The sequence below is a fragment of the Bos indicus genome, chromosome 25 (genome assembly GCF_029378745.1).
Source record: "Bos indicus isolate NIAB-ARS_2022 breed Sahiwal x Tharparkar chromosome 25, NIAB-ARS_B.indTharparkar_mat_pri_1.0, whole genome shotgun sequence".
Classification (NCBI taxonomy): Eukaryota; Metazoa; Chordata; class Mammalia; order Artiodactyla; family Bovidae; genus Bos; species Bos indicus.
Window position 1 is genome coordinate 23,516,943 of NC_091784.1, and position 24,385 is coordinate 23,541,327.

The 24,385-nt window shown below is 44.0% G+C and overlaps 1 protein-coding gene across 12 annotated transcripts in view; it reads left to right on the forward strand.

The window, feature by feature from the left end:
- TNRC6A (trinucleotide repeat containing adaptor 6A) overlaps positions 1-23,509 on the forward strand; it is a 96,998-nt gene extending 73,489 nt beyond the window's left edge. For 10 of the 12 annotated variants that reach the window (XM_070779816.1, XM_070779825.1, XM_070779826.1 and 7 more), the window contains 14 exons: positions 99-241; positions 656-802; positions 968-1,105; positions 1,578-1,706; positions 2,159-2,236; positions 2,495-2,705; positions 5,586-5,717; positions 13,686-13,844; positions 14,480-14,620; positions 15,954-16,061; positions 17,193-17,414; positions 19,205-19,275; positions 20,045-20,184; positions 20,691-23,509. In XM_070779816.1, the coding sequence (XP_070635917.1) occupies positions 99-241; positions 656-802; positions 968-1,105; positions 1,578-1,706; positions 2,159-2,236; positions 2,495-2,705; positions 5,586-5,717; positions 13,686-13,844; positions 14,480-14,620; positions 15,954-16,061; positions 17,193-17,414; positions 19,205-19,275; positions 20,045-20,184; positions 20,691-21,066 (2,195 nt within the window). In that variant the 3' untranslated portion in view covers positions 21,067-23,509. Of the gene's footprint in view, positions 1-98; positions 242-655; positions 803-967; positions 1,106-1,577; positions 1,707-2,158; positions 2,237-2,494; positions 2,706-5,585; positions 5,718-13,685; positions 13,845-14,479; positions 14,621-15,953; positions 16,062-17,192; positions 17,415-19,204; positions 19,276-19,721; positions 19,850-20,044; positions 20,185-20,690 lie in introns of those variants that run through there. The other 2 variants (XR_011564048.1, XM_070779822.1) reach the window with 2 other exon arrangements.
- The last annotated feature ends 876 nt before the right edge of the window (positions 23,510-24,385 follow it).

The window sequence follows — 24,385 nt, forward strand, 5'->3', positions numbered from 1 at the left end:
GTTTGGAAGTGAGTATTTCTCTTTCTGTTGAAATTTATCTGAAACTAAGTAGGTTAATTCTCTTCCTACTTGATGACATAATTTCCTGCATTTGTTAGGAATGTTACAAGACAAACGAATGGAGATAGATAAACATAGCCTAAATATTGGTGATTACAATCGAACGGTCGGGAAAGGCCCTGGTTCTCGGCCTCAGATTTCCAAAGAGTCTTCCATGGACCGCAGTCCTTATTTTGATAAGGTAAGTTGTCTGTTTGTTTTCTGTCTTGTTTTACCCCTGTGGCCAAGAAAGCAATACGCTTAATAGCATAATTTTTCATTAACAGTTCAGAACATTTAATATAATATGAAGGGTTATATAACCCAGTTCCAAATATTACTGGACTTGTAGTTCATTGTCCTTTTATAGTTCATTGTCCTTTTATGTTGCAGTTGATTACAGGGATCCTATTTATATTTTCCTCTTAACCCCGTGAAATATGTTTGGTTCTTTTTGTGTGCTCTAGAATTAACACTAATCTGATCTCTTCTGTTTTCTACCTGTTTCCTGTTGATGCTGGAATGTCATGTGACTTCTCTCCTGTTGCTGCAATGATTTCTCCCTTCCACTTGTTTGCTTGGCTGGTGTTGCACGTCTTTCTGTCTGTCCAATCAGGATGGCATTGTAGCAGATGAATCCCAAAACATGCAGTTTATGTCCAGTCAAAGCATGAAGCTTCCCCCTTCAAATAGTGCACTACCTAACCAGGCCCTGGGCTCCATAGCAGGGCTGGGTATGCAAAACTTGAATTCTGTTAGACAGGTAAGTCCACACGTGTATTTCAGGCTCTCTGTTGATTTGTATAAGTAATAAGAGCTCTCTTACATGTAGTTGCTGTGTTTAAGTCAGAATTACAGTGTGTGGTAATGGGATGTTAGTCCCTGAAGAATCCCAGTGTCATTTGGTGGTGGTGGTTTGTTTCCGTAGAATGGCAATCCCAGTATGTTTGGTGTTGGAAACACAGCAGCACAACCCCGGGGCATGCAGCAGCCTCCAGCACAACCTCTCAGTTCATCTCAGCCTAGTCTCCGTGCTCAAGTGCCTCCTCCATTACTCTCCCCTCAGGTAAGTAAGCTTTTCCACTATATTCTCTACTGTTCACCTGGAGTAGAACCTCAAAGAAATTGATATTTGAGTGAGATGACTGGTTGGTCGTCGGATTATTTATTGGCCACTTTGAGATGCAGCTAATTCTGAATGAGTTATTACAAAAGGGATGAGGGTAGGGTGGAGCAAATGAGTCAAAGACAATTTAAATCTCAAATCTATCATTCTCTTTCATAAAATACCTTGAGGGGAGGACGACAGTAGCAGTATGAATTGACTGGCTAAGGATTCATCACTGTCACTTTTTACTTAACCCATGAAAATACATGGGAACAATAGATTAATGAAGCCAGAGAAAACAACCTCCCCCCCACCCCACCTTAATAATCCACAAATGTAATTGCTCTACTGATATTTTAAAACACATAGTATGTTTTGTGAGCTTGAGTTTCTTTTATCAACATAGTTAACTTACCATTGTGATCCTCAGGTTCCAGTTTCATTGCTGAAGTATGCACCAAACAACGGTGGCCTGAATCCGCTCTTTGGCCCTCAACAGGTAGCCATGCTGAACCAGCTATCCCAACTAAACCAGCTTTCTCAGATCTCCCAGTTACAGGTAAGTAGAATAGAATAACAGCCTTATTCAGTGTACATTCATTGTCTACTGTAAACGCCACACTCGAGTCTGTGCAGAGTGTTTTTCAGTAGACAGAGCAGGCATAGTCATGGCCCTCAGGGAGCTTCCAGTCTCTAAGTGAAGGCAGATGGTAAACTGGAAGGGCAGGATGCGGTGTGAGCAAGCCCAGCCAAGTCTGGAGTGGCCATGGGAGTAGGGTGATTGGGAAACGTTCACCTGATGAACTGGAAGTGTAGATTGAGCAAAGGACTCAATTCACCAGGATGGCTGGCGGCCGGAGAGTCCAAACGAGATGATATGGATGAGGCAGGGCGTGTTGACATCAACTAGATGGAGCCGTGCCTTTGTAGGTCCCTCTGCCACAGTCACTCTGCGGCACGCTTGTCTGTGATGATGTGATGCTCACAACCTGTTTGCACTTTTCCTTCCAGCGATTGTTAGCGCAGCAGCAAAGGGCGCAGAGTCAGAGAAGCGTGCCTTCTGGGAACCGGCAGCAGCAAGACCAGCAGGTAGGTGTGATCCTTCCCCTTGCTTTGCTCACACTCCACTTTGATCAATTCCATTGTGACAAGGCAGTTGAAATGCCTTTATTAAAATATAATGGAAAACATTAAGTCTTCTGTCTGCCTGGAAGTCTTATTAACTGGTGGACAGTGATTCTTCACCTTCCTGATGAGAAGGAACTGAATTAAAAAATGAAGGGGGGATCGAAGGTATCTGTAAAGACTTCTCTCCCCAACTTTTCCCAATCATTTTGTCGTTTTAAGGGTCGACCTCTTAGCGTGCAGCAGCAGATGATGCAACAATCTCGTCAACTTGATCCAAACCTGTTGGTGAAGCAACAAACTCCGCCATCTCAGCAACAGTCACTCCATCAGCCAGCCATGAAGTCTTTCCTTGAAAATGTCATGCCCCACACTACACCTGAGCTGCAAAAAGGGCCATCACCAATAAATGCTTTCAGCAACTTCCCTATAGGTGGGTTTCTCCTTGGCCAGAGCTTTGGGCTGGTGCTTGGTGATCACAGGTTGACCTCTTGCTTTCTGACCTGTCCAGTTTTTCTCTCATGAGCACCACGTGGTTCTTTAGCTGCTCTGGCTCTGAGTGGCCACACTGCTTCTAGCGTTGCCTCTTTTCTTACTTCAGGAACGTCTCTCTCTGTTCAAGAAAATCACACATTTCACAAAGTCCATGCTCAGGTGGTGCAGTGGTAAGAATCCACCTGCCAGTGCAGGAGTCGCAAAAGACGTGGTTCGATCCCTGGATCAGGAAGATCCACTGGAGAAGGAAATGGCAATACACTTCAATATCCTTGCCTGGGAAATCCCACGGACAGAGGAGCCTGGTGGGCTGCAGTCCATGGGGTCACAGAGTCAGATGCTCGTTTGAAATGAGTTAACATACATATATTTCTTTTTAAGACTCGGGTATCTTCATTATAAGATATGAAGGAGAGGGGAGGACTGAAATTATTAGAGCACACCAGAGAAATTTTGAGCTTTGCTGCTTGGAACAGTCACATCTGAAATTTTAACTATTGTTTAAATGTTTACAATAAATTACTGGCATAAATGTAAAAAATAGGGATGAGAGAAGAAATTGCTTTTATTGCATTTACATTTGCTTCCCCTCAAGCCCTCTTTTCTTATTACGTCTCCAGGTTTTTTGTTTCCTCTGGGAATTTCAGGTTTATGTGTCTTCTTCCTTAGGTCCCTTTTCTTCTCGTGCCTTTGAATATCTTTTGACCTTTGATCATTCACCCCCTGTTTGTTTCCCTTTTTCTTTCTCTTTTGTAAACCAGCTGCTTTGGTTACTAGCCCAACTTTGTTGAAGATGTTCAGTTAACTGGCATGTTCTAGGCTGTGGGCGGAGGTTGGGCCTGCTGTTATCCCTGCTCCCGTTTCATGTTGGCTGGACCTGATACATGACTCAGCTCTCCCTGGTTTCGCTATGGACTCAGCTAGGACATTGATGGAACTTCAAGTTTTAGGAGTTGTTAGCAGTCTTTTTACATTCCTTTGTCTGTTAGGCGAATACCATAGAAGCCATGTCCTCCCAGAGACAGCAGTATGGTGATAAAAGAATACTCAGGTGAACATTGAGAGATTTTGGTCTCACTAGTGAAAGGAAGTGACTCTCACTGTGTGATTACATACTGAGCACATAGATTGGGCCACTGAGAAGATAAGTTTCTAAATAAGCAATTTCTTATCCTGGCTGGCCTTAGAGCAAGAGACTTTTCCCTGGTTAAGGAAGTCTGCTTTAACCCAGGCAAGCGCCAGTGTTGTTGTCTAAATCAGGCACTGGCAAACTACAGCCCATTGGTCAAATTTGTCTCGCTGCCTGATTTTGTAAATAAACTTTTATTGGAACACAGCCATGTGCTTTTGTTTATGTATTTCCTAGCTGCTTTTGTGCTACAACAGAATTGCATAAAGACACTCGGGCTGTGTGACTGACTGAGTCTAAGATATTTATTGTCTAAACCTTTACCTAAAAAGCTTTCATACTACTGGGTCTAAATGGTGAGTCCAGAGGGCAGTAAATTTAATTACTTTTTCCAAATGGGGTGATATTAGCGAATTTATATTATTAAACTCTTAAGTTTGACCTAGTATCACATGGACTCTCCACCAGACCCAGTATCTAAAAACCATTTATTTTGAAACTTTAGATTAAGAACCATTTGGATGTATTAAACAAAGATTCTGGCTCTTGCTGAAAAGTTTTCTTTTTTTAAATTTATTTCCTTTTTTTTTTTATGGCATGCGGAATGTTAGTGTGGATTTCAGCACTGGAAAGATTTAAGCAGAGAAGTAATAGAACCTCACATACTTTTTAAGAACTCATTTTGACTTACTTTTCATTGTGTGCCCATTTATATGCTTTTAATTTCTTACCCTGTGCTTACTTCAGCTAAAGAAAACATCTATCATCAATTCTTTTTTTTTTTTGGACTCACTGCATGACTTGTGGTATCTTAGTTCCCAAACTAGGGATCAAACCTGTGCCCCCTGCAGCAGAAGCAGGGAATTGGAAAGTTTTCATTTTTAACGAGCATCTCAGATTATTCTGTAGATCATGGTTCCCAGGATCACACTTCAAGAAATACTGGCTTAATGGTCAGTGACTAAGATAGAAATTTCCATCTTTGTTCCAAGAGAATATCTAAGGCCGATATGTGTCACAAGCAAATCAAGTAAGTTGTGCCTTGGGATATAAAAGTCTTGCCCTTAGGTACAGTCCTGCACTTACAGCAGGACAGTCTTACTTTTAAATAATAGTGTCCTTTGGTGGCTAAGGCAGTTGAAAATTGTTACTAGCAAAAGTTAGCAACTGAACATGATCATTTGTAATTCTTCATGCATGGTACTGTTGGGAAGTTCCTAAAGAGATATATTTTAGTAGCTAAACAAATACTTGGCTGCCTTAGAATTTTCTCTTATTTTGCCAAGGAATTTAAAAATAATCAAAATCATAAGAGTAGTTTTCCACAGTTAATTCAAGTATAGTACTGACAGTTTTGTGGTTTAAAAATGTATATTATTGAGTTTTAGCTAGCTCTTTAGAATTTCTGTGTATTGCTTTCTCTGGTACCCTAGCCAGGCTCTTTCTTCTGACGATGTTTCTGCTTGACCTTGGTCAGGAGCCCAGAGTATCTGTCCTGCCTGCCTTGCCTTTGTCTGTAATCATTTGGCTGTGCCACGTTTGCAGGATATTTATTAAGGAACATTGGACAGGATTGAAAACATTAGATTAACGGCATACGTTTTTCTAGAAAATGAAAGTTGTGGTACCATAAGGAGAATGTGCTATATTTTTATAAAGTGGTTTTTTAAAATTGTTATCTATTTTTAGGCTTGAACTCAAACTTGAATGTAAATATGGATATGAACAGTATTAAAGAGCCACAGTCAAGACTAAGGAAGTGGACTACAGTGGACAGCATTTCTGTGAACACATCTTTGGATCAAAACTCCAGCAAACATGGTATAAGATACATTCTTATATTCTGACTTTTTAAAAACTGTCAAATTCTAAATTTAGACCTTATTTTTAAATATATATTTTCATAGCTAAATTCTCTTAAGAACCTTTCCTCATTATTAAAAAAGTGCTTTATTAGTTATTGAATCTTAGTTAAAACAAAATAAGACCTTTATTGTGCTATTGTGAAAAATACAGGTCAGAGTACACATTAATTTTTTTTTACTTATTCCCTCTTAAGATGGTCGTTTAGTTTTTTGCTCTTATTTTACTGTTTTAATATTCTACTTAACATTTATTCAGTTTAATCTAATGTAAGGGATTAAAGATTTTACCATAAAAGAAAACAAAACTTGATTTCTGATGGTTTCTTATCCATTTAGTAGATGTTAATGAAATATTTTCTTTCCAGGAACTGTGCTCAACGACCTGGAGTCCATAGATACACGTGTACATACGTGCACACGATTGAGTATGCAAGTAAAAGTACTTGCCCTGAAGGGGCTTGTTGTTTGGTAGCAAAAATAAACATATAAACAACTTTAGTTCGCTGTGACAGGTGCTCTGAGAATTAATACATATAAAAGGATAAACAGTATTAAGAATGTAACTCCATTGGAAAAGTGAGTAAGGAATAACAAACCATGGGTGTGGCAGGTCTACAAAGGCTTTAAACCGGGGCTCCTCTGAACCGAGTCTTGGAGAGTTTACCAAAGGACTGGAGAAAGAACAACATGGAGAGGGTAGCGTGAGAAAAGTTCAGAGACAGGATAGCCTGGTGAGTTCTGCCACACGGGCATGTCTGGGGGTTGACAGCCCAAGCGAGAGAGGGGGAGCAGGGTACAGCTGCAGTAGCAGGCATGGAGCAGTCAAGGAAAACTTCTGTGCCTGAAAAATCACTCTAAAGCTGAAACGCGTGGCCACTTAAAGGAGCCGGAGTGAGAAAGAGGGAAACAGACATGAGAAGAGGGAGTACATTGAAGGGAGCATTAGAATTAAGGACAAAGGGACTGGGTAACTAACTTCGCTCATTCTGCAAATACACAATTATCTGTAATGCGCCTCCTATGTTTATCTCCTTCCTCAGTCCAATCTTATACCTCACCCTGGGCTCAAGGGTCATTCTCAAGAAGCCTCCTCCAGGCTTTGTGCTGGAATAGCACCTCTTATGCATATCTGTCTTATGTTAGTATCCATCTAGGCCAGTACTCTTGCTTGGAATCCCATGGATGGAGGAGCCTGGAAGGCTGCAGTCCCCGGGGTCGCTGAGGGTCAAACACTTTTCACTTTCATGCATTGGAGAAGGAAATGGGAACCCACTCCAGTGTTCTTGCCTGGAGAATCCCAGGGACGGGAGAGCCTGGTGGGCTGCCGTCTGTGGGGTTGCACAGAGTCAGACATGACTGAAGTGACTTAGCAAGCAAGCAAGGCCTGTCTCCATCACAGGGAGGAGTGAGTCTGTGCTTTGCTTACCTAGTCCCATTGAGCACATTGCAGTGCTCGGGGAACCTTTACTAGGTGAAAGGATGAGTGGACGATAATGCAGTTATTGGTAGAGGAAATGTAAGAAGTGAAACAGGCCTGCTGGGTCAGATAATGGATTGATTTTAGAGTGTGGTGTTAATATTTTGGAAATAGCCCAACATGGACAAGCCCAGTAGAGGCCTAGTATTCAGAAGAAAAATCTGGGCTGGAGTAAGATTTGATGTTCAGCAGAATGTTGATGTCACGGACATGGACGAGGTTGCCCAGACTGATGGACCATAGAAGGGAATGTGGACAGTAACTTGGAGCCAGTAGGAATAAAGAAACCTGGAGGAGAACGGGTGGAGAGATAGGATGCGGAGACCCAGAGAAGTGTTGCTACCATATGATTGTCTGCCTTCTCGTTAAAATAAATGTTTCCATGTCTGCTTCACTTGTCTGAGCCTCAGTTTCTTTGTGAAAATGAAATACTTCCTTCCTTGCACTGCTGTTGTAGGTATAATATGTATCATATTCTCAGGCGCTTGGTATGCTTACCCAGGGCATACCGGTATATAGTGTGCATTGTATAAACAGCGTGTCATCATGCAGCATAGGTTTTGAAGTCAGACTTGGGATTTGATCCTAGTTCGTGCATAGCGTTTGCATCTGTGAAGCGGAAAGGAAGCATCGTAGGACTGTTGAGGACTGAATGAGATAACATAAGGCTCCTGTCTGATTGCCTGGCATGAGACATGCAAGTGGTGGGTGGTGGTATCTTCTGTTACCGTTTTCATTCAATTCAATTAGTAACTTTATATTTTGAACTTTATCTTCTCTTTTTTTAAACTTTTATCTGCTTTTTATCATTTTTTTACCATGCACTTTATTAATTCTGCACAAACCTGGAATGTGAGCAGTGAATTTTGAAGTTTTTTAGTGAATAGCTTAGACAATAAATACTTTTATACCTGTATACATAGCAGTCTAATGAGCATATTCTAGTAACATTCTCTTCAGAATAAAGAGGAAGTTGATGCTTTTCGTTTACTTCAGTGTAAGTTCCTATTCCTTTTTCTTAATTTGATATAGAGTTGATGTACAGTATTACATAAGTTACATGCGTACAGTATAGAGATCCACAGCTTTTGAAGGTTATACTCCATTTATAGTTATTGAAAAATACTGGCTAAATTCCCTCTAAATTTCAGGTTTTAAAAGGTTGTGTTTTTGTTTTTTAAGCTTCTCGGTCTGTTTAACGAAGGTGCCTTTTCCTATCATAGCCACTCTGGTTGCCTATCCCGTCATTTTCTCCCTGAACTCCTCCTGTTTGCTCCTGTTTAACGAAGGTGCCTTTTCCTATCATAGTCACTCCGGTTGCCTATCCCGTCATTTTCTCCCTGAACTCCTCCTGTTTGCTCCCTGGTTCTTTTCCTCCTCTTGCTGTATCTCTTCATCCTGGTGGAGATTTAGAGTCTTCTTCTCAGGCACATTCTTTTTGTTTGCTTTGTTTTCTGTTTTCTTTACAAAGAGAAATGTTAATCATTTTATTTCTGTTATTAATATTTTGGTGCAATTTGTTCTTTTTCCCTTATAAAAATAAAATCGGGATCTAACTTCATGTATTTTAGGAGTGATCCCCAAATGGCGGGACTGTATTACGTGCTGTTAGACCCTCACTATTTTGAAAATAATTTTTTTCAAAACAGCATCCATTTAAACGTTCACGAAGTTCTGTGTTCAGATTTCTGGCATCTCTGCGGAATGGAAAGCTTTGCCGGCACCAAGCTCCGGAGCTGTCACCATCCCGAGCTGAGTGGCTGCTGCCCTCAGCTCATTCTTCCCACTCCCCTCCCACTTGGATCTTCCCTCCCACTGGTGGAGAAATATTTTTCTATACTCCCTAACCAGAGGAATATTTCCCTGAAATTGTGTTTTTACTTGAGGAAGGACCATGGGATTTTTTTTCTAAAGGCAACTTGCTTCACTTGTTTATAAAACCTGGTTGGCCCTATTGGCATTTGTATTTCTATGCTATAGGAAATGGGGGCTGTTTTTCTAATAGTAGCAGAGGAGTGTAGAGATCATTTTTTAAGGGGGAGTGATCTGATCGCAGTATTCAGGCTCACATCAGAGATGGGCTGAGCCTGGAGACAGGAGAGGCCTGTGGGAAAGATTAGGCTAGCTATGATAACTTGCATCACAGTCTTACACGGGTTCTATTTTTATCTCCATCTAGTGAAGCTTAGCAGGCTAGTAAGATAGTTGTGGACCTGAGAAGAAAGGACAAAGTCAAGAGAACTGTCTGTGTCAGAGATCCCCAGGTACACTAGTTTCCCTAAAGAACTCACAGAACTCAGAAAAGCTGTAATACTCATGGTTATGGTTTGTTACAGCAAAAGAAAACAGATTAAAATCAGCAAAGGCAAAAGGTGTGTAGAAGAGAGTCCAGGAGAAACTTAAGAGAAGCTTTCTATTGTCGTCCCCTCTCAGTGCAATCTCTTGGACTTGATTCTCCCAGCAACAGTGTGTGAGAGCATGTACAAAGTATTGCCAAGCGGAGAAGCTCAATCAAGCCTTAGTGTTCTCAGTTTTTATCGGGAGTCAGTTGTATAGTCGTGGAACACACCTGCGTGTCAGTCTCCAGCACCCTGCAGACCCTGGATACATAACTCTTTCTTTCTGTGATTGCAAAGATTTCTGAATCATTTTGTTTTGGGTTCCCTGTGTGTTGAGACAAAAAGAGCATGACCCAGGCCCCGTGCACAGAAGAGCAGATGTTCACCACAAGTCCCGTTGTTGTCATAATCGCTGGCATGGCCATGGTTATGCAAAGGGTCTCTTATCTGGCAGGCTCCTCTGTGAGCTATAGGAGCCCAGCAACCATCAAGGGCTAGTCTTGGAGCTCTTTGCCATGTGCAGCCTAGCCCTGCTATGCTAACTCTTTTCTGTTCACCTTCCACAGTCAAAACACCAGGGGAGTAGAGTGGAAACAAGGACATTTAACCCCGGAGTTGTGGAGCAGTGAGAGTTGGACTGGGCTCTGGGGTATTTGTGATACTTCATGGTCCTATGATTCTGTCTTCACCAGTTTATAAAAACCCTTGCCCCTCGTTGCCCAGGGAAAACTACAATGTTCAGGAGCAGGAATACGTTTATTTTAGAGTTGAGGGCTGTTGCTTATAAAGAAGTAAAAGGCATCATATAAAGTTATATGGAAGAACTAAAACCAAATATATATCAATTTAATTAATGTAAGTGGGTCAAACTAATTTATGAAAAGAAGTTCATATTGAATCCTAAAGTAAAACCTGACTGTCTGCTATATACAGGGAACCCAAAACAAAACGATTCCGAAATCTTTGCGATCACAGAAAAAAAAAGAGTTATGTAGGAGGCAAAATTGACCAGGTCTAGTAATTTTATTTTATTTTATTATTTTTTTTTTTTTTAGTGATTTTAGATAATAAGGAAGAGCTAGGAGAGACTTGTTTTCTAACTTAAGTAACGTCAGATCTATGTTCCCCTGATTAGTATTAAAAGGATATTCTGTGACATTGATTCCTTTCCTTTTCATTGGATTTTCTCTTAAAACTTGGACTAACATTGGCTTAGAGGTCAGTTTGCTGCTTTGTACACACTGGACTGATGATTACCCGAAATTGAAGGTGAAATTGCCATGTAATTGAAGGAACATTGGAACATGAATCAAGTAGCCCTGAATTCTAAGCTAACTTGCCTCTCACTGGTGTATTACATCTGGAATTTCCCTTAAAAGTGGCAGCTGAGACAATGATAAAAATGTCAAAAGAAATGCGGATCCTAGAATCAACGCTTAACTGTTGCATATTAGCTAGTGGCAAGTAACTTAACCTTTCTGAACTTCAGTCCCTCATCTTCAATGGGAGTAATAATAGTACCCCTTGTGGTGGTTTGAGGATGAGTCAGGCAATATCTCTTAAGCACTACCCAGGGTTAGACACGTAAGTGACCAGTGGGTCTCAGCCTTCCTGGGTATTGCTGTTGCCATCATTATTATGTCATGAGTGCCCTCCCTCTAAGACAGGCCCATTTCTCCAGTGTAAATCCAGCTCTATTTGCTTTAAACTAAAATCTCCCACATAAATTTTATGTTTCATTTTTCGCATCTTCTCCCATGTAGTGACTGATAGAATGTAATTGGACCATGGCTAACACTTAAGTCACATCATTTTACTTTTTAACAAAATGAAGTTTTGATAAGTAGAAAATGTTCTTTTTAAAAAAGCAGAGGACAGGAGTGCTTTTATCATTGCTGGTTCTTGCATAAGAATTAATCACTTGAAATTTGATAATCATGCTTACTTACTGTATTACTTAGAACTCTTACTTTATATATCCTACTTTATTTCCAAGTGGCTTTAATTCAGCTAAGATACATAGTTCACTCAGGATAAAAGTAATAGCTAGATGAGGAAGCCAGAGAAGAGAGGGCAGTAGAATTGGTGGGATACAACTGATTCAAGCCAGGGATGGGTTAGTGCCCACCAGTGAGTGGCATGAGGTCCCGTATTTTACCAGAAGCTCATAGCTGGAGCAGCCTTGAGTCCATGAACCAAAACTTTGCTCACATCTGTTTCAAAATCTACAATGGACAAGACACTTTGCTTTTGTTGTCGAATCCAGTTTTGTGTGTCTGACCCACAGTGAGGCCAAACAAACAGACAAGGCAGAGTTTGGAATAGCGTACTGCAGGGCCAGGCAAGGAGGGTGTTAGCTGGTGCTCAGAAAGCCCAACTCGCCATGGTTTTCGGGGGAAGAGGTTCTTCCTGGGCAAAACTGAGGGGGTGGGCTGCGGGGTGTTGCCTTCCTCTGGTGGCTGGTGGTTCAGGAATCTCAGCCACGAGCCTTCGGGTCCCGTCCTCTGGGCCCCGTGCTGGTGCTCAGCCTGCAGTCAGCGTCCTCCACCCGGCGGGGGGTTGTTAGCGCATGTCCTGGGAGGAGGACGCAGGACCTGGCCCAGAGCTGTGCTGTTGTTTCTAGACTGCCTTTCCTTGGTCTCTGCGTTCCCTCCCTCCCCTAATTGAATCAGCCATTTGGAACTCAGGGAAGGTCTAGGAGGCCGAGATCTTTTTTCTACAACAGGAAATGGGGGACATGGAAAAGCTTTTGTACGCAAGAGAACCCCAGAGGGATCTGTTAGGTTTCGCTTTCTTCACCCTTGCTCCTCCCCGTTCCAGAAATTGAATCTAGAAATTTAAGAGGCATTCTCTTTTTTAAAAAGTTGATTGAGACAATTTACACGGACAAGTCTCCTTTTACAGTGTACACTTCCGTGGCTTTTAGTACGTTCTCAGAGTTGTGTACCCGTCACACAACCCGTTGTTGTGCATTTCCCCAGAGAAGCCCCTTTGGTGTCATTCCTCCCACCTGCGTTAGGCGTAAGTGGAAACTAGTATTTTTGTTTTCTATAGATTTGTCTGTGTTGGACGTTTCGTGGAAGTGGAAGCGCGTAGTATCTGGTCTCTTGCGGCTGGCGTTTGTGGCTTAGCGTAATGTTTTCAAGGTTCATCATGTTGCTGCATGCTGTATTTCATCCCTTTTTATAGTTGAATTGGATCACATGTACCACGTTTGTTTATGTACTCATCAGTTGGTGGATATTTGAGCCTCAGAGATACTCTCGATTCCTTCCTTCCTCCAGTCTCCCCATCCAGTCCATCTCTGAATAGTGCCCAATCTGCTTTCTAGTTTATGCATCTGTTGTGTCTCCTAATGCTCTCCCTGCTTCTGTCCTAGCCTGCCTTCTCTTTTCCACACTGCAGCAAATGTGGCTTCAAAATAAATGGAACTGTATTAGTATGACTTCCCTTCCTAAAACCCTTCGATACAGTGAACTCATTGCCAAGGCCTAGAAAGCCCTGTTTGAGGGCGTTGCCAATTCTGAAGGCTGGAGGGAGCAGACGGCATCGGTCAGTCTGCAGTGGTGGGGCCGGGGCAGCTGGAGCATGCAACACCCCACCTCAGGATCTTTGAATTGCAAGCATTTAAGACAAAATGTTCTTGGGCTCTTCAAGATCAGGGCCCAACTCCTTCATGTTGTTCACTCTCCCATTTACTGTTTTCCAGACCAAATGATCTTTCAGTTCCTGAGAAGTGACAAACAGTTTTTCTCCTCTAGTCTTTGTGCAGGCCTCACCCACTGGCTGGAATTTTTTCCCTCAAACTCTTCCCATGCCGGCCTTGGCCCTCCTCACCATGCATTCTCTCCTTCTACCCTCTGTCCTCCAGCTTTTCTGTCAATGAATACACTGTCACTGAGGGCCAGGACCCCATCGGAGAGAGGTGACTGAGGTCTGAAGAAAGCGCAGGGCTTTTTTTCCTCCTGACATCTTCACCTAATCTACAGAACACAGTTTGGAACCCACAGATCTAATAAAAGGTTTTCTTACTGTATTTGACAAACTACAAGAAATAAATGTGATGGTATATTTTGCTCACACTTCCCTTCCATTTTCTCTTTTTTAGGTGCTATTTCAAGTGGTTTCAGGCTGGAAGAGTCTCCATTTGTTCCCTATGACTTTATGAACAGCAGTACTTCACCAGCCAGTCCTCCAGGTTCAATAGGAGATGGCTGGCCACGTGCCAAATCGCCTAACGGCTCTAGCAGTGTTAATTGGCCACCAGGTAAATGCTGGCATCTTCTTTTGTGAGAGTTTGTTTCCATTAAGATTTCAGTACCTCTGGACATACAAATGATTTGGCCCCAGTTCTGTTTGATTGGACTGACTTGCACAGAGGGTGGGGGAGAGCACAGAAATGGCGAATGAGAAGTTGAGCGTCGGGTTTGGGCTGCTGAGTGACCTGGCCTGTTACCGGTGCTTGTATGCTGTGAAGGTGGGGTTGATTAGTCCGACACAAAGCATGATAGAAACCTGTGTTCATTGTTCTTCTCCAAATGTCTGGGGACTGACATGACAGCATTTCCATCTATTGAGGAATCACCAGAAATGCACTTACAGCCTGCTTTGTCCAATCCAAGTTGCTGTAGCTTTGTGATTGTAATAAAGCACTTCAAAATACACTTTTAAAAATATATAAACCCAGAGAAATTACTTCAGGCAAAAATTTGCAAGTTACTCATTAATAACAGCTTATATTAGTTGTGATATTAAATCAGGCTGTTAGGGTGTTGGAAAATAATTTGAGAATATTGGGAAATATTTGAGAATTGCATAAACTTCAGGAATAAAACTTTGGGATAGTTAATAGTGGATTTTTAGATGATTAAGCCTGAACTAATTTGAAGTTTTTATTTCCAGAATTTCGCCCTGGTGAACCATGGAAAGGTTATCCAAACATTGACCCTGAAACTGACCCTTACGTCACTCCTGGCAGTGTCATAAACAATCTTTCAATTAATACTGTGCGGGAAGTTGACCACCTCAGGGACAGGAACAGTGGTATGTAGACGGGTACAACCTAGGGTTTCTGAATGGTGCAGGGCTCAAGGTAGACATGAAACTCTGAGCGGCAAGAGTCACTCCAGCACGACACAACCCCTGACATCCAAAGGGCTTCTGACAGTGATAACAGAGTTCTTGATTACCGTAGGTAACTCTTAACCACTTTTTACTTGATGGGGATTTGTTAATCACTTGATAGGGTGAACACGTATATTAACTTAAAGAACCAACAGACATTTGCTTTCTAATAACTATATTAGTATATAACTTTTATAACAAGTTGCCATATTGTAGTTATTAAGAAATGGCTCTTTCTTATGAAAGATGTTGTATTATTATTTGTTTTCACACTCTGGATATTAAAGAACTTCCCTCTGGAGAAGCATTTGGCTTTCTTGGTCTCTCAGAGTGAAAATAAGAGCAATTTAAGGGTCCATGCATCCTGATGCGCTTTGCAGTGGATCATCACATAAAATCCTCCTCCTCCCTTATCACGGGGTTATTTCTCACCATGTACAGGAATGCCACGCACACACGCAGTAGAGGAAAGGTGAGCAGAGTGAAGGAGGACAGATCTTTGTAACATACATCCTCACCGCTGTCTCTCTACACAGTTTCTAATAAAGAAAATGTCAAACAGTCAACACTTTCTGTTAAATACATAGTTTGTTGACAGATGTTTGCCATGTCACAGTGGTGAGATAAGAATCCTTGTCATTCTGAAATAGCTGAATTAGCTGACAGTTGTGTGTGGAACCACCTGGAACCACTGCTTTCACAGGAGAACGTGGGCAGTGAGCGCTCATGGCCTGTAGTTAAAGGATCCAGCAGCAGGAACTATTGCAGAGATTCACAGAATGGTCGGGTCTGGAGCTAAACTAGAGTAGCCATTAAGGGGATTTGCAGTAATAGGAAGAGAGGCTAGGTTCTGGGGCGCAGTGGGGAGGAACAAAGGCCTGGCCCACTGGTGGTGCCGGTGCCAGGGCGCCTTGGGGAGCTGCCCAGCAAGCAGGCATGAGCTCAGAGACAGGCCAGGCCTCAGATGGAGCCTGGTACTGAGAAGCAAGGCGGTGTTGCCTCTTGCCAATCTCACTATTGGGGTATAGTCTCACAGACATGTACGAGGAGACGGGTGGGAGAGGGACCTCTTCTGAGCCAAGGTGGAGGCAAGAAGGAAACTGCCATCATGGGCACTGTGCCCGAGGCCTGAACACGCCTGTGTCCGTTCTGTGGCATACACTTAAGTTGCAGATTCTCTAAATGCTTTTGCGTCTCAAAACGCCTGGTCTCCCGCTCTAGTGAATGGTTCGCTGGGCTCTTCCTTGTGCAGGGTCATCCTCATCCTTGAACACCACGCTGCCTTCAACTAGTGCCTGGTCATCCATTCGTGCCTCCAACTACAACGCTCCCCTCAGCAGCACAGCACAAAGCACTGCAGGTGGGCCTTGTCCCCGCGCGCGCTCCCCATCCGAGCCTGGGCCGGGGCTGTTGTGTTGCCCTCTTATTTTAATCCAGAGTCGTGTTTTCAGGGAGCTAGGGAAGTATATTTCTGAGCTTGGGATGATATTTTTAACACTATTTGCCCCCTTTTAAAATTTGTCGTATCTAGTCGTCATTTATTAAAATAATCAGGTTTCACTGAATAGCCACTCTCATCTGAGATTAAATGTAATTTAGTTCAAAGTAGTAGTTCTCGACTATCTGTAGTGAAGGACCTTTTTTTTAATGCCAAGTCCTTTGCAGACTGATGACTTTTGTAAAATACAGTAAACCCAAGCTTGAAAGTGCTAGAAAAATGAGTACAGCCTTGGGGGTAGTGTCAGGTTGCTCTCAAAGTTTATAAACGCTCGCTCTAAATTTCTCATACTGTCACAAGCCAGTAATAAACTGGGTTGTGAGCAGTCTTCCATCACACTTTGAGATCTGCTGGCTTAAAGACAAGCTCCTTATGATCAGGTAGGAAAAATAGTTGACGGTGACAGAAGTTAAAAAGTTTTTCTGTTGGCTTCTGCTCCTCCGCCTTTTTTAGCATTCATTTTACTTAGTTCCCTGTGTTCCTGGCTGTGCACTGGACCCATAGGCAAATTGCTTACCCTCTCTGAACCTCAGTAGAGAGTGTGTGAGGATCAGAAGGAGAAGTACGCCACAAGCCCAGCAGACCAGCACTCGGTACCGAGTGTCCCCCTGTGAATGTCTGCTGTGAGGACTCCCTGAGTCGCGTCTACTTTTCTCATGAGTGAATAATGAAATGCTGAAATCCAGTGGTCTGAGTATCGGTCCTGAGGGACTCATGACTGGTAAGGTGTGGAGTTCCCACTTGCTCTTTGAAGCAGTTCAAAGCAGTGTTTAGTGTGTTGTTGTGTTAGCTGGACTAAGCGTCTCACGGGTCTTAAAACTACGAATGAGACAGACAGTCTGTTTTGAGGCAAGGGTGCAGGTTCCTTTTTAAAGTTCATTTTTGTCTGATCTGCTTTTATTGGGGGAATGGGTACTGTCATTACTTAAATTTTCTCTTTTCTGAAAGCATTTCTCTCCCTTCTCCCCCTCTTTGTTTTTCTCCTTCGAGTAGCCAGAAATAGTGATTCCAAATTGACATGGTCCCCTGGTTCAGTTACAAACACCTCTCTGGCTCATGAGCTGTGGAAGGTCCCTCTGCCACCTAAAAACATCACTGCTCCGTCCCGCCCACCTCCGGGACTGACTGGTCAGAAGCCACCCTTGTCTTCGTGGGATAATTCTCCCCTTCGAGTAGGTGGAGGATGGGGAAATTCTGACGCCAGGTATACCCCAGGTAAGACGACGTGCAAGAAGGTGGTTTCTTGTGGTTCATTCACTGAACAGCAGCAGAACCACCAGTCTAGAGGCCTGAGAAGGAGACTGCTGCACTGTCCTCTGTGAAGTAGGGTTAGAAGGTAACGCAGCGCAAGATTCCTGGTTCCTTACTGTCTTCTGCCGTGCTTTGGAGAGTGTTAAATTTTACTTTAAATTTGGCCCACATTATTTAGGTTTCCCCAGAAACACACACCAGTCAGCAATGAAGTTAATAGAATGGGGACCCCTCCTTTCAGAAGCTGCTCAAGAGCTCATCTCATTCGGTGTAGTAACTTCCTGCACATGGCGGACTTGTGGTGACACCATGTCACACGGAGAAGTATCGTCTGATAAACCTGGGGTCAGCAGGGACAGCCCATCTGGGCCTTTAAGGGGCCTGTTTTGGGGTGAAAGCTTGGCCTGTATTTAGGATCATCAGAAACTTTATTGATTAAACAGGGACGTTTCAGAGTGAAAGGAGGTGCTGTTAATTAACCATGCAGGCCTAAACCGGACTGTCCTAGGAAGCCTGGGACAAATGGTTCCCACCCCCACTCCTTCTGTAAACGACAAACACGGGACTTGTACTGGGTCACGTCCCCGCTGCCTCCCCCAGCATACACTGCACACACAGCCACAAACACAGCTCGTGGCTCATCTGCTTCCCTGTCCCCAAGTGCACGAAGTTTTCTCATCTCCAGGCTGAAAATTGTAGTGAAACCTCATTAATAATAATTTCCAATCTTTAGACCAGTGATTGGTTGGAAAAAAACTTAAAATGTTTCCTTAGAGGAAAGGTTTTAATTATGTGAAAAGAACACTTGAGTCTGTTCCAAGTTACTAAATCCAAATTAGCTTGGTGTAATGTGTGAGCGATTCTTTTAGGCCACAGGCATCTTCTGGGTGCCAGCTCACTGCCTGGCGGTACATGATGAGGGGCATCATAAATGTGGCTGAGGACCCCTGACCCTCAGGAGGGTTGATGGCGTCGGGTGGGATCAGGAAGCCTGTGTGAGTCAGCCACGTCAGCAGAGGGGGCCGTGTAGGCCAGGGCGTGGAGACCTGGGAAAACACAGGGTTTCCTGTTGAAGTCGGAGCTTGGCAAGGGTTGGGGGGCGGTGTTCAGGGAGTGCTGAGTGCCTTGAGCTGTGGCATGCAGCCATCTTCTAAAGGGTTTATGAGGCTCTCTTGAACAGCTTTAGACAGGAGTGACTGGATCATGTCTTGAAGCTGCTGGGAGAGGGAGACGATGCCTTGGGGCCAGACAGGAAAGCCAGGTGCAGAGCCCCTGTGGTAGCCCAGGCTAAACAAGGAATGTCTGGACGATTGGCAGACTCTTAAATCCCCTCTAACTTCGTACCCTGTGGGACCTGCATGCAAAGTCATCCAGTAGCTGAGATGATCGTGAAGCTAGGCTATTTCCCAAATAGGGAATAGGTTTAGCTTTATAAATGGGAAGAGCCCAAAGACATCTGGCCTGTGGTTCCCTCGCCCACCGTGATGAGCTGGCAGCTCTCTGAGCCCCTCACCCCCAGAGCCCAAGCCATGTGCCCCAGGAATTAGCTGCTGGTCAGAGTTGGAGTGAGGTGGCATCCTGGCCTGTGGAGAAAATACCCCAGGTAGAAACCCAGGTAAGAAGGAAGGAAATGGATGCCCTGAGCTCAGGTGATCCTTCTGAATCCCTCCAGTGTAACTGGGCTGTGTTGTCCTGAACAGTCATTCAGGCCACAGTCTTAGAAGGCTGACTTGTCCTTTTTCTTCCTTGTTTAGGTTCCAGCTGGGGTGAGAGCAGCTCAGGGAGAATAACAAATTGGCTTGTTCTAAAAAACCTTACACCTCAGGTAAGAACATCAGGTATCCTGGTTGATGGTTCCTGGTTCCAGGTCCCATGGAAGCAAAGGCTTCCATGCTGGTGTAAGTCTGAGAGGAGGACCGCGCAGGCCCGCTCAGTGGACTCAACAGATGTCAGGGCTGGCAGAGAATGGTCTGCGGATTCCTCAGGCAGGCTGCTGGTCTGATCCTGCGGTTCTTATGCTATGAAATGCACAGGAGCCGATCAAAACCAGAGTCCTAAACCTCACCCCGCAGACCCTCATGTAGCAGACCTGGGCTAGGACCAGGGGTCTGCATTTCTGTAAGGGCGTTCAGATTAGTTTAATGCAGGTGGTCCTTGTGCCACATTTTGAGAAACCGTGTCTGCCCGTTTAGATGAGAACATTTTCTTAGTCCCTGGATGACCCCCTCCTCTGGAGGCTGGGTGTTAAGAGCCCACCCCCCTCCTCCCCAGGGAGCAGTGCCTTGATGAATCCTGTCCTCAGGGCAGGGAAGAGAGAAGACCTGAAGCCACAGCAGGGGCAATGGCTAACTAAGGAATTGGGGATCTGGGGAATATCCAGGAGTCTAGAGGCCACAGAGGTATGGCTCTGGGACCAGTGGAGGTGGGGAGGGAGGCGCTGTGCCCCATGGCAGCAGTGAGTCCCAGTGCAGAGTGGCACCAGGAGTGAAGGACCTCGGGCAAGAGAGAGAACCAGAGTCCCAGCCTGGGACCACCTCCCGGACGGTCCTCGCGGTGGTGCGTCTAACTCGCAGCTCCCCGGCTCTGTTTCCTAGATTGATGGCTCAACTCTGCGTACTCTGTGCATGCAGCATGGCCCACTGATAACATTCCACCTGAACCTCCCACATGGAAACGCTTTGGTCCGTTACAGTTCAAAAGAAGAGGTAGTGAAGGCACAAAAGTCTCTGCACATGTAAGTTCCCCATTCTGCGCAGGCGCCTGGAAAATGCCCCTGGGGTCGCATGTTTGGAATCCTCCTGTTAGGGCCCCCTCGGGTGGCTGGAAGCACCTCTGGTGACCCTGTGCACCACCCCTGGGCCGGCACGTGCAGCCCCGCAGTGAGCATCTCAGAACAGCTGCAGCCTCCTGTGTTTTGGCTCCAAGGGCAGCGTTCAGAAGGGAGCACATGACCCCAGATCAAAGTGGCCCTAGAAAGTCCCTTAAATTGCCAGTTAGAAGGCAGGACGTGATCTTGATGCCTCAGCAGAGCTGGGTGGCACGTCTGGGTCTGGAGAGCCCTGGGCACTGTGCCCCACCACGTGTGGCCTCCAGGGCGCACGCAGGCTGGCGGGAGGGACCCTTGCTATGCCCTGCCCTCTCCTTTTCCCCCTCCACGGCGACAGAGTGCCCCCCTGACTTTGGCTCAGACCCCTCAGCTGGCCCCCATCTTCACCAGGCCTGCTTGTGTCTCTCCTCCAGGTGTGTACTGGGGAACACTACTATTCTTGCTGAGTTTGCCAGTGAAGAGGAGATCAGTCGTTTCTTTGCACAAAGTCAGTCTCTGACCCCTTCTCCCAGCTGGCAGTCTCTCGGGTCCAGCCAGAGCCGGCTGGGCTCCCTCGACTGTTCCCACTCATTCTCCAGCCGGACCGATCTCAATCACTGGAATGGTGCTGGGCTGTCGGGAACTAACTGTGGAGACCTTCATGGCACTTCCCTCTGGGGGACCCCACATTATTCCACAAGCCTGTGGGGTCCTCCCAGCAGCAGCGACCCCCGGGGAATTAGCAGCCCATCCCCCATTAACGCTTTTCTTTCTGTTGACCACCTGGGTGGGGGTGGAGAGTCCATGTAACAGTGTAGACTAGACTCACGAACTTCGACCTCAAGCCGCAAGAGAAAGGAGCACTAAGTTGGGCTCGCCGCCTGCAGCCAGGGGCCACCTGTGGGAACAGCTATTCTCTGCACATTCTCCACTTTGTTTTCCCTGAAACATATCAGTTTGAATACTTGAATCATGCAGGCCAATATTATAATGTGAAAAGGTATCTATCTATTTACACTCCCAAATAGCGCCATACATGCTACACCGTATAGAATGAGCTCACTTGTGTATATTCATCATGTTTAGCCTTTGAGTTCTTTCCTCCCTTCCTCCCCCTCCCCCCATTCATTCTTTTTCTCTTCTTTTTGCAAACACGTTTTTTGGGCTGATAATGTATGAGCTTTTAACTTTGCACTGAAGGGTGTTCTCCCCGTCTACTCGGCAGCACGGGGAGGGCAGCTGTTCCAGTGTAAACGTTTACTCAAGGATGTTCTTAAGGTGTGCGCTCTCTACTATGCCTTGATGTTTGCCTACCTTATTGTGGTATCGTGGAGTTTAAAAGATCAAGTTATGATACTGACTTAGGACTATAAATGAAAGTATTGCACCAGTTTTCTCATGTTATAAAACTAAAGAATTTCACTCTGCAGTTTGAAAAACTGTGGCCACAGCTGTGACTTGCAGCCCACCTGCCACCCAGGACGGGCCCTGCACTTTGAATAGGCTTTCCATTTTGTTTTGAAGGTTCCCACGTTGAGCCTTCTTGTTTACAGATTTTTTTGTTTGTTTTTTGAGAAAAAAAAATGTTTACTCTTCCATCATTTAAAAAAAAATTAAAAGACAAAAAAAAAAAAATGGAGGATGATTTAAAAGATGCTTTCTATCTCTGGGAAAAAGGAGCAGCATTTGGCCATGTTCTTTTGTTTTTCTATTCCTGTCCTAAATCAAAGAGCATGGTTCTCAGGAAAACCAGTTCCCCAGTTTAAAAAAACAAAAAAATTAAAAAAAAAAAAAAACTCCTTGTAGTTTCTTATAGGAAAAGAGAAAAACCCCAACTTTTAGCACTGATACTACATATTGCTCTGTTTAAGAATTTTCTCTGCCAAAAAAAAAAAAAGAAAAAAAAAATGCTTAAAGCTGGAGTTTGAGATTCTGCTTTCAGATGCTATCTTTTTATTAGTGAGTGATGATGGTTTGCTAATAATCAATAGGTAATAATTTTTTGTAATCCCATCAAGTGGCTCTCTCTGTTTCTGCTCTCTCGTGACTGTGTTAATGTTTAACTGTTGTACCTTAAAGCCGAAATCAGTAACTATGCATACTGTAACCAAGATATTGGGCTTACAGAATTGTTCGTTGTATAAAGAAAATTTTAAATGTTGTTGCAAACTAACGAGTTATACACCATTTTTAAAATTTCTTTCTCCCCACCCCCCCCTTTTTTTGCCCACAAATGGTATTATAATGCTTGCTTAGTCAAAGAAGAGAGACTAAACAAGGGTAAAAATTTTAACAGTACAGAATTTGCCATCATTTCATTGCCTTGATTCTAACTGTTTGTGTCCTAAGATGCAAAAGAAGTCAGTGGCTTTTAACTGTTTACAAATAGAATGTGATTGTAAAATGTACAGTTTGGTTGTGTTTGAATTATGAACTTTCTTCAGATATAATAAACCATGACTTTTTGGCTGCTCAACATTAACTGTCTCTTTTTTGTGAATTTATTTGTACGCTCTTTTTTATAACGAAAGTTTCAAAGTTGCTATGTATGAGGGTTCTCATAGAGCAACCTAGTAAAAAAAAAATCTAAGCGAATATTTGAACGTTTTATCCGAACTCATTCACAATTTCACCCTGAAATAATGTGAGAACAATGGGAAACTGTCGCTTGCTCCTTCCTGCCCTCTCTCAGCATCTTTGGGATCTTGTTGCTCAAAACTCTCCTGTGACTTCATCTTCCCCACCATTTGTGCCCATCTCAAGCCTCAGCAAGAGACCATTTGGAACATGAAGCTTAATGACTTGACAGTGTTCTTAGTGTTAACTCTCATACCTCTGTTACAAAATGAGAAATGCCACAGCCTGGACTGGCCTTTTTCTCCCCCCTTCACGGCCCTCGCTCCTCACCGCAGGAGCTGCGGGGGCAGAACCTGTGTATGTATTTCAGCGTATGACTTCAGATCATGCTCCAACTTGCCAGGTGTAAGCTAATGTTGTTGGACACCTTAATATAAGCAAATGTTGTTCAATGCATTCAATGTATATTGACTTCCATACTGGTTTTTCCAAAAACCAAAGGTAGCTTTGAAAAACCACGTCTGGAAATGTTTGGAACGTTAAGCTGATTGACCTTTTGGGGCTTTGAGTAGTATATAATTGACTTCATAACTGCGTTAATTGTATTGTTAAAGTGTTTGGGAGTTTTTTGCGCTTGTTATGTGGAAATAAAGTGTTTGATTTAAAAAATTAAGAAGTGGTTTGGTGTTTGCCTGGTCTTTAACAGTTCTAGTCCCTAAACAACTGTGTTCCTCCTAAACCTTCCTTAATCTCTTTCAACTGCCCACGCCTTAGGCTAGATGATTAGTCTGACCTTGACATTCCCCTGGCTCAGTGACCTTGAGTCACTAACAGCCTCTTAGAGTTGATCTAAAGCTTTTAACACATCCAGCTATGTGTTTACAAATATAGCTCCCAGGAGCTACACAGCTCCTCCCTTGGATGTGTCCTGGGCTCTAGACATCCTGAGCTGCTCCCTGAGGGCCTGCCCAACACTGCCTTCTCCTCAAAGACAGTAATCCGCTGGGGTCAGCTTGCCTGGACTGGCAGCCAAAATCCGGACTCTCTCCTGTACCAAACTGAATCTGTTTTGGGTGCAGTTGAAAAGGACAACTTAATTGCTTTGCCAGGCAAAGGGAAACCCAGAGGGCTGATCACCCTCAAGATTGTGTGTCCCAACCCGGAGCGGGTAGTGAGGAGTTTACTATAGAAGGTTCAAAGAGGGTGTGATCAGCTCATGAACATTGTTCTGAGGTTGGTGATGAGACAGTTGGGAGTCAGCACCATCAACTTTCTGATTCCAACCAGTCTAGGGTCTGTCTACCTGTTTGGGGGCAGCATACTGTTAACTTTTCCCACCTGAGCTGCCAAACAGCTCAAAAGTCATCTGTGTATCCTCTGAGAGGAAACCAGGACCCTGTCCCTAAGGCTGCAGTATTGTCTCTTGACTACTCCTCCATTATCTCTGCATCCTCCGCCTTCCCTGATTAACAACCGTTTGGAACCCAGGGAACGTTGTAGAGGCTGAATGAAGCCTATTTCCTGCAAACAAGAAATAGGAGATACAGAAAGG